Consider the following 10,030-nt stretch of genomic DNA (forward strand, 5'->3'; position numbering starts at 1 on the left):
GAGGCAGGCACACAAAGTGGACACACAATACGTGGTTAAGAAAACAAGTTAGAAGTCAACTCATCTGTAGCACAGATGCCTAAGAAAACATTGCTGTTGTTTAGTATTAGAACTGGAGATTAGTTTCCAGTAAAATGTGTAACTTTGATCCAGGCCAAGATGGGGGGGAGGGGGTGGAATAGGGGAAGACAGTTAAAGACCCTTTGAGCTCTGTCTCAGATAAAAGCCCTAAGCATCTTGTTTTAACTTACATCACCTTGCTCAAGATCATATTGATAGGTAAATTTCAAGCTGCAAAGGGGAGTAGAGAGATGCCCAAATAATAATTATCAGACGTGAGAACGCGGTTGTGGTGGTTTCTTAAATCACTTCACATTCTGGACTTTCCGATTACTTTCACTCTTCAACGACTTGTAGCCCTCTAAAAGCGTTCACTCGCATCTGAATGTTGTTCTGGGTGGACTGGAGAAGTGAATCTGGTGGGAGAAAGGTGGAGGAAGGAAGGAGCTGTTGTATTTGGCGGCGGGACTCAGGTAGAGGAAACTGCTACAACCCGGGAAAGGATTGAAAAATACAAAAACGAGACGAGTTCCCACACGCAGCCTGTTAGTGGCCTTAACTGTGCTTGGGAAGCAAGAACCAGGGCCAGGGGTGTAACCTCGCTTTTTAAAACTAAATGTGTCTGAGATGGCTACAAAGTTTATTAGAGACTCGGGAGAACAGTGGAGTTTTTGATCTTGAAATCCTTTCTTATTTTTATTGAGGGAGCGCTGGAGTTCAGAATACATTACAAATGCTGCGTCTATTCCAAGCTAATTTATAGAAAGACGTCCTCGTTGGCTTTCCCCCTAAGCCCCGTGCCTCCCCTAGAATAGTACATACTTCTAGGTTAAGAGTGAGCTAACCACTGCGCACCCCCAGCTACTGGACCCAGGCAGAGGGGCTCCCCGCATCCCTCCCCCGCACCGCGAGCGGTTGGGGCCCCGGGGGAGAGCCCAGCTGGGGGCAGAGATCCCACCATCCGCCTCGCCCCCCAGCCTCCCACCCCCACCCACCTCCCCCGCTCGGCAAATTCTGTGGGGAAAAACAAGATCGCCAGCGAGGCGCAGCACGAGCTGCCGGCAACCTTCGAGATCCTCTGGTCCAGCCCCTCCGTTTCCCGGGCGAGGAGCGGGAGGTCGGGGCTCCAGAGCAGCCGCGCGCCGGCCCGCGCAGCGCCGGGACCAGAACCCGCCGCCCCGGCGGCCCCTCCACAAAGGCCCCTCCCCGGCTTCCCAGCCGTTTGGCGAGTTTGTTTGTCTTATTTTTAATTTCTCCGAGGCCAGCCGGAGCAGGTTTGCTGGCAGCCGTACACCTCCAGCAGTCACGCGACCAGCCAGTCTCCCGGCGGCGCGCTCGGGAGGCGGGGAGCGGGGAGGCGCCGCGGCCGCGCCGGGGCCACCTTAAGGCCGCGCTCGCCAGCCTCGGCGGGGCGGCTCCCGGCGCCGCGACCAATGATCTCCTCCTCTGTTTAAATAGACTTGCGGTGTCAATCATCTTCTTCTTCGTCAGCCTCCCTTCCACCGCCATATTGGGCAACTTAAAAAAGGGGGCTCGTCTTTTCGGGGTGTTTTTCTCCCCCTCCCCTGTTCCCACTCTCTCGCCGCTCCGCGACTCCGACGCCGGCAAGGTTTGGAGAGCCGCTCGGTCGGCGGGACCCGCGGGCTCGCAGCGGCCGGGACTCGGACTGGCTCTGCCCCCTCCTCCCTCCTCTCCGCTCCTCTCCCCTCCCCTCCCCGCCCTCCTGCTCGCCCGTACACTTGATCGGCGGAGACTCGGGGCTGCCTGGCCGGGGCTGCCCCTCGCCCCCTCCCCCAGCCCGGCGCGCTCCTGACGCTCGGGCACTTACTCGTCCGTGTTTGTTTCTCTTGGCTCCGAGGGCAGTCGCAGGGTTTATAAGAGGGGCTCGGGCTGGGTCGGGGCGTTTCGCTTTGTTCGGTTTTGTTTTGCGAGAGCGCGAGAGAGGCGGTCGCCAAGCCCCGGGAGGAGGATGTCAAACGTGCGAGTGTCTAACGGGAGCCCGAGCCTGGAGCGGATGGACGCCAGACAGGCGGAGTACCCCAAGCCCTCGGCCTGCAGAAACCTCTTCGGCCCGGTCAATCACGAAGAGTTAACCCGGGACTTGGAGAAGCACTGCCGAGACATGGAAGAAGCCAACCAGCTCAAGTGGAATTTTGATTTTCAGAATCACAAGCCCCTGGAGGGCAAATACGAGTGGCAAGAGGTGGAAAAGGGCAGCTTGCCCGAGTTCTACTACAGACCCCCGCGGCCACCCAAAGGCGCCTGCAAGGTGCCGGCGCAGGAGGGCCAGGATGTCAGCGGGACCCGCCAGGCGGTGCCTTTAATTGGGTCCCAGGCCAACTCAGAGGACACGCATTTGGTAGACCAAAAGACTGATGCACCGGACAGCCAGACGGGCTTAGCGGAGCAGTGCACTGGGATAAGGAAGCGACCTGCCACAGACGGTAATGACCCTTCCAGATGCATAAAATGTCTGTCTGTTTGTGTTTGTCTGCGGCACTGCTTTCCCTGCTTGAGGGTCCTTAACCTCAAACTTTCTTTTCAGCGTATTCTGATTCAGCTCTTGGGGAGCGCACTTTCCTACTCTTAAGTTTTAAACGCTGTTTAGCTGATTCCTTGTCTGTTTATGACTTTTAAGTCAGAAGCCTGAGATTGTGTTATCTGATAATTTCTCTAACTGAAAACATCGCGGCTCCTCCCCGCTTGCCAGCGGTAGGTGACAACGTTGGGATGTTTATCAACGGCCTCCCTCTTCGCTTTGGAGAGAGAGCTTTGGGGAGTAGAATACACTTTCTGTTATGTGAAAACAAACTCATTTTGTGCCCTTAAAGGCCACAGGGAATGACAGAGCCAGGGTTGTGGGTGGAGGTGGTGGGTTTTCATCCCCTGACTAGTGGGCCAACTTCTGTCAGCTATTGTTTTTTCTAATAAAGATTGTTTGTGTTCTTTTAAAAATTCCCCCTCTCCCTTAGATTCCTCTCCTCAAAACAAAAGAGCCAACAGATCAGAAGAAAACGTTTCAGACGGTTCCCCCAACGCGGGTTCAGTGGAGCAGACGCCCAAGAAGCCCGGCCTCAGAAGGCGTCAAACGTAAACTGCTCGGTGGGTTGATTAACAGGAGCAAATAAGTGACACCGAATGGGGCTACAGGAATTCCTTGGTTTTCAGACCCCAAGATGCCCGATCTTAGTGGTGGCTGGCAGATTCGAGTTTGTGGGGTTTCATTTTGTTTATATTTTGTGAGGTCAAAAAAGTAAGAATGTGGAAGGCTGGAAATCAGTGTAAGGATACTGTAACTCTTCAGTGTTCTTACCTCCTGAGATCGTTTTCCTTTGAAGCACCCAATGACTAGAACAAGTGCCCCAGGCAAGTACTTGTAACCAAGGCCTGGTAGGTAGGAAGGTCAGTTTCCTGAGAGTCCCATCAAAACATGTTGGGAACAATAGGTTCTTTTTCCATCTGAACAAGAGCGGGGGTCTGCCTCCATCCCACTCCATGAGAATTCATCTCCCAGAGGATCAAGTTGACTCGGTAGCACATTTTGAGCCATACGTGGCAAAATGGCAAATAAAAGATTTAACATTGAGGTAAAAGTGAGGTACAAATGGCTCATATTTGGTTAATCAAATGGTTAGAAATGTGAAAAGAGAGGTATGTTGCATATGTTCCTTTCTTTTATCTTTATCATTTCCATAAACTGTCACTTTCCCCATTTTCTGATAAGTTTGGGGGACAGAGAAGGAACCTGTGTACTGAAAAAAACCAAAATGGAAGGCTCAAAAATACTAAGGTTCCAACAGAATTTCTGATAACACTGAAGTTGCAAAGCAGAAGTTAAAGTAACTCTGCCAGAGTAAGCAGTCCAGGAACACGTCAGCATGTGTATGCTAATTGTGCTATAACAGGATAATTTGGATACTTATAGGGGGAAATGGAGAGAAGATATTAGGGCTGGCAAAGGTAGGTCTACCCCGAACAAGGGAAGTGGAGATTTTTCCACCTACTAAAATATGATCAGCATGGAAAGCTAATTTGAATAATTCAGCCCCCAACTTTACATAGATTTGTCTACATAATGATTAAACTACATATATTAATAGTTTGTAAACTTACAGACAAGGACCACGACCTCTTTTTTTCCCAAAACACACTCATAGCCCCGCATATGAAGATATCCTAGTAAATGTTGGTGTTAACTTTTAAAATCCTCATTTATAAAAATTTAAAAATAAAGAACAGGGATGAAGGTTGGATTCAAATTTGTTTATTTTTAAATCAATATCATATCTAGGGCTTTGTTACATACATCTGATATTTTTCAGAGCAAATGCTAAATGGCACTATTGAACCTCTATACTACTCCTTATATATGAAGTAGGTAAACTGGGTGAAAAATTTTCTGAAGTAACCTTAACACCTGCGGCTCTTGGTTTGTGACTTGTGGCCCAGCTCATCAGATGAGCCACAGTGAATCAGACCTACTGGATTCTGATCTGGCCCCATTCTGACATACAGAGAGGCACTTGTTAGTAAATATTGCCAGTTCAGAGAATACAGGAAGTAGTAGTAAGGACCTTTTCACAAGCATTCATGTGTATGTTCTGCATATGGCTAAGTAACTAGAATACTTCAGGGAGAAAAAAGACAAACAGAATTTTCTTTGGAGAGCCTTTATAAGTTGTAATTCCAGTTGTTTTTCCAGTTTAGAAAATTTTGGTACTGAAATGTTAACAGTTTCTTAATTTTCCTGTCCATGTTCTTTCTTACTATCTTTGACCCCGATTCTCTAGACCAGGGTTTCTCAACCTCTGCACTACTGACATTTTGGGCCGAATATTTCTTTGTTGTGGGAGGCTGTCCTGTGTGTTGTAGAATGTTCTGGCAGCTTCTGTGAGCTCTCCCAGTAGATGCCAGTAGCAACCCCTCCTCCACACCCAGTGTGACAACCAGAAATGTCTCCAAACATTGCCAGATGCCCCTGGGGGGCAAAATTACCCACTGTTGAGAACCACTGCTCCAGACAGCAGTACACAGCACAGAGGACAGTACGAATCCAGTGAAAGAAATACTGGATGGAGATGACTCCAGTCACCAACTTTTAGTACATTCTTTGTTTTCCATCTCTCAGATATTTGCCAACCAAGACAGTAGCAAAATAATTCCTGTAATATATTGGCAATGTTATCTTAGTGCTTTTCTCCTAATTGTTTCTTCTTGTTTCTTTTGCAGAACTGAGTGTTTCCTTGTTGATCAGATACTTCACTGCTTGATGAAGCAAGGAAGATATAAATTTAAAAGTTTAAATACATATTGCTGACTCCATGGATTGGACATCCCATATAAGCACTGAACAGCAACAACACAACACTAAAATTTTAGGCACTCTTAAATCATCTGCCTCTAAAAGCATTGGATGTAGCATTGTGCAATTAGGTTTTTCCTTATTTGCTTCATTGTACTACCTGTGTATATAGTTTTTATCTTTTATGTAGCACATAAACTCTGGGGAAGGGAGGGCCGGGTGGGGCTGAGGAATTGGCATGGGTGGGGGTGGTTTGAAGAGCTTGCTTCGATTTACAGCAAGGAGAATATTTGACTTGCATGAAGAGAAGCAGCTTGGGGGAAGTGTTTGAGTTGTTTTCTTTAAAGATGTAATGTCCCTTTCAGTGAGAACTGATACTTCATTTAAAAAAATCATCCAGATTTGAACACTGGCTGGAAATAATTGCTATTTATTTTTACATGAAGCTTTTTCTCATTTGGGAGCTCTGATGATTCCGTTATGTAGACTTTTCTCTTTTTTTTTTTTGAACAACAACAAAAAATGATCCTCAGTGCTCTCCCCAATTTCCCTTAAAATTGGAATTTACCAGTTAAATTATTCAGTAGTTTGGTAATCACTCCAGGTAATTCTGGGCAAAAATCTGGCATGTATGGGGGGCAGTTCTGAATGCTCAGAATTGACCATCTAATTTTTATCAGATTTTCTGAGAAAATTTCTTAATTTTCTTTTCACTTCAGGGTATGTAGACAGTCAAAATAATTCTAAATCCTTGGATATTTTTAAAGATCTGTAAGTTGACATAAAAAATAATGAAATAATTTTTAATTTGAAGCTTCCCATCCTATTTGTTGATTTGCCCAAGGGAAAGTGGTGTTTTTAAAGGACAGTGCATATGGAGAAAAGCACCCATGGGGTCAAGTGAAACGGATACTACATCTTTAAACAGTATTTTTACATTTCCTGTGTATGTGTATAAAACAAAGCCGTTTGAAGTGTACCTGTGTACATAACTCTGTAAAGACACTGAAAATTATACTAACTTATTTATGTTAAAAAGAGATTTTTTTTTTAATCTAGACAAATATACAAGCCAAAGTGGCCTGTTTTGTGCATTTGTAAATGCTGTATTGGGTAGAGTAGTTTTTCCCCCTTTCTTCTGTTAAATAATATGGCTATGCTTAAAAGATTGCATACTGAGCCAAGTATAATTTTTTTGTAATGTGTGAAAAAGATTCCAATTATTGTTACACATCAAGCAATCAATAAAGAAAACTTCCATAGCTATTCATTGAGTTGAGCTGTATGTAATGTGCTTTACCAAGCTTAAGGTATTTAATCCAGCATTCCAGTCACATTTACCCAAATATAATATGAAGTGGCAAATAGCTAGATAATTCAGGCCCACCATTCAGATATGTTTTATGTAGGTCCGAATGTAGTGGTCACTCTTTTCCACTTACTCTGTATGGGTGGACAAAGCTTTAGAAGTGGAGAATAGGAAAGCCACATTTTCATATTAATGAGATGGTCAAAGTCTCTATTGTGAGTTCAGATATTTAGGTCTTCTAGGATATGAATGTGTCAGAACCAAAAATTCTTACATAAGTGTAGGCTGATCACACATTTGCAGGATTGAAAATGAAACTAACATGGTGACTTCTCTAAATTCTGTGTTTACACATGCAGTGTTGTGAGGAATTTGAGCAATTGTTCAGACCATCTAATCTACACCTCTTGTCCAAAATATTCAGATATATAGGTCTTTTAGAAATGAGTGTGCATTCCACACTGATTTAGATATAACAGGAATTCTTCGAATTGAACTGGTCATCACACAGAAATTCCTCAATCTCTAAATTTCTTGGTTGTAATCTACACAACCCAAAACTGGTTAATCAATACCAAATCTGAGGGGCTAGGACCCCATATCCACATAGCAGAGACAGGTATTTTTTTATTTAAATAAGAAAAAAAAATTAAGGCATTTTAGAATCAGATTTATTAGGATGATTCCTGTAATTTCAAACTCTCTTAGGAAATGTGGCTAAGGTGTAAAAGTAAATTATTTTTTCTAGGAATCTGCAAATGGTTAAATCGCAAAAATCTGGATTTGGGTTAAACTACTTTGCTCAAAATAACTTGCATTTAATTTACTGCACCCCAAAAGGGGCTCTAAACAAGATAATTTCAGTTTACTTTGACCCGAAATTGCTTAAAAAAAAAAAAAAAAAAAAAAAGCAGGTTTGACTCTCCTCTTCTGCCGGGAAGGGAAAAGAAGGTCCTTCTGTGGCTGGGCCACATCTTCCAAGTAGGTATTATTTTAATTAAAGACTAAAGGTGTTTTTGTGATTCTATTCAAAACACGAAGGCAGGGTGTTTTTCAGGAAGAGACTGAGAAAGCAAGAAAAACAATTCAAAATGGGGAGGAAGGAGTGGAGAGTCAGGAAATAATGAAATAAAGTCTCTGTGAGCCAAAAAGGGTACTTTAAAAAGTATCTTTAATAGACGGGAAAGAAAATCCTCTTCTAATTGCTGCTTATACTCTGTTTCTTTCCTAAATAGGCATCTTTAATGTGAATTTTTTGAGACTGTTTTAGGAGTAGCTGGGTCAGGAAGAAGTTGGATGCTTGCGGCGCCAGGCACGTTCACAGGAACGCAGCCCCCAAAGTCACCGTGTCCGTCTTTCGTCCGTTCTGTGTCAAGTCTCCAAATGCTTCCCCGGGATTCGGAGCGTCCTCTTCCCGACCCCGAACTTCAGGGCCCGCCGCGGGCGTCCCTCCGAGGAGATGCGGCCGCATCGCCAGCCACCCCCTGCCCCGCTACCCGGGCCACTACGCTGTCGTCTCCCCACCCTGCCCCGCAGTCCCACGCCCGTCCGCCGCGGCAGTTGCGGGGTCTGGCTGGCTGGGGTCTTGGAACGGAAAGACTATTAAGTCTTGCTCCTTGTCTGCAACTGGCAGCTCCCGCACCGCCTGGGTCGCTGCGCGCAGTTCCCCCGCCCGGGGCGCCCGCAGGCCCCGGAGGGCGGCTGCGCCTCGGCCCGCGCAGCGGGGCTGGGCGGTTTCTCCGAAACTTGCCTCCCTCCATCATCTCTCCTTTGGGCTAAGAAAGAAGCGAAAGCTCTCATTCCTCTCTACAGTCAGACCCGGCACATCAGTATTCCGCCAACTCCGGGGCGCTTGGGGGATTTGAGCGGAGGGGAGAATCTTTCCGAATTCGTGGACCCTCCAGGGCAGCAGCCCGCTCCCACCCCCACCCCGGGCTCCAATGATCCGCAGCCCCGCGCATTTCGAAAGGCTTCTCCGCTCGCCAGCGGCCCAGGAGGGCCTCAGCCGCGCGCACGAGAGGTCGAGCGCTACAGCCGCTCGCGGGGGTCGCTTTCTTCCCTTACACCCGCTCTGCCAAGTCCCCCCGTCGCATCCCCGCTGCCCAGTGCGGGGGACCAGAGCAGAGAAGAACTAGGAGAATGTAGGTCCAGGGGCATGACTGAGGGACGGAGGGGACCGTGGAAATCAACAGGAGAGGAGCGGGGCGGGCGGCCTTTCAGGCCACCGTGCGCCCACCGTCCTGGCCGCGCGCAGCGACCTTTCCCGGCGGCCGAGGAAGGCTGCCTTCGCCATTTCATCTTCATCCCCATGAACATAGACACTTGTTCTTCTGAAGCCTTTTTGAATTGAAAAAGGTGATTTAAAACTCGCCTAGAATCTCCGGTCTGTTTTTGAGAGTATAAATTTCTTTTTTTTTAAGTTTGCCATCTCTTTCACCTGGGCCACACCCTACGCCCGCTCCCCTCCCTCTCGGCCAAAATTAAGGTAAAAATCCTGCGAGCAGAGCTGGGCGAGGGGAAGGGAAGAGAGTCCACGGTCACGCTAGAAACATCCCCCCTTCGGGGTGGGCACCGCCTGGATCTCGGCTCGCGTGGGGGGTGGGGCGGGGTGGGGTCAGCTCCGGCCAGACCCGGCAGAACCGAAAGTGTAGCATTTACACGTAAACTCAAGTCGCCGTGCGGCTGTCCGCGTACCGGGCCTGTCTCGCGTGGGGTCACACATAGCGAAGGCAGGAATCAGCAAGTGAAAAACACAAAAAACATTCGAGGCGTGATGGGCGCGAAACGTCGACGCGCCTCAAAGGGAACGTGAAGAAAAGGCAGGGACAAGGGCGCGCAGCCGGGACGCGGGGACGGGGGATTGCATCATTGCAGCTCCCCCCGCCCCCCCCCCCCCGAAAATGGGCTCCGAACCGCGGCCACCATCATGGCGCTCGGGCCGGGCCGCGCTTCCCGCGCGCCTTCCCCGAGCGCTCGGGCCACGGGCGCTGAGCCTCGAGCGAGCGTCTCGCAAACATGTCCCCTTTCTCTCTCGAGCGCCTGTCCCCCACCCCCGCCTTCCTTTTGTGTGCTTGCGGACGTGTGTGCGTGCGTCCCTGTGAGTGTGTGTGCGGACCAGGGAACTTGAAGATTTTTTTTCCTTTTTTCCCTCCCGTGCTGGTGGTTGTAAACTTGATTGGCATTGGCTGCGCCCACTGACCCCTGCGCCGAGTCCACTGAAGATTTAAGGTGGATCCGAGAAGCTACAGCTTCGGGCGGAGTCTCGCGCTTTAGCTAGTTTTGGAGAAAAAGGAAAAAAAAAAAAAAAAAAAAAAAAAAGCCAAACCGTGCGCCCGCCGTGTTTTTACGAATCCCCTGCG

At 48.0% G+C, this 10,030-nt stretch overlaps 1 protein-coding gene across 1 annotated transcript; it reads left to right on the top strand.

Annotated features, from left to right (window-relative positions):
* Positions 1 to 1,568: 1,568 nt before the first annotated feature.
* Positions 1,569 to 6,628, top strand: CDKN1B (cyclin dependent kinase inhibitor 1B). The gene is made up of 3 exons (XM_010986237.3): positions 1,569 to 2,504; positions 3,033 to 3,162; positions 5,290 to 6,628. The coding sequence occupies exons 1-2, from the start codon at positions 2,030 to 2,032 to the stop codon at positions 3,152 to 3,154; spliced, it is 597 nt and encodes a 198-aa protein (XP_010984539.2). The 5' UTR covers positions 1,569 to 2,029; the 3' UTR covers positions 3,155 to 3,162; positions 5,290 to 6,628.
* The last annotated feature ends 3,402 nt before the right edge of the window (positions 6,629 to 10,030 follow it).

Source organism: Camelus dromedarius, chromosome 25 (genome assembly GCF_036321535.1).
Source record: "Camelus dromedarius isolate mCamDro1 chromosome 25, mCamDro1.pat, whole genome shotgun sequence".
Classification (NCBI taxonomy): Eukaryota; Metazoa; Chordata; class Mammalia; order Artiodactyla; family Camelidae; genus Camelus; species Camelus dromedarius.

Bases quoted from the DNA above. Each gene is read 5' to 3' on its own strand.
- CDKN1B (XM_010986237.3), top strand. From the start codon at position 2,030: ATGTCAAACGTGCGAGTGTCTAACGGGAGCCCGAGCCTGGAGCGGATG. The intron at 2,505-3,032 runs GTAATGACCCTT...CCTCTCCCTTAG, and splicing joins GAAGCGACCTGCCACAGACG to ATTCCTCTCCTCAAAACAAA.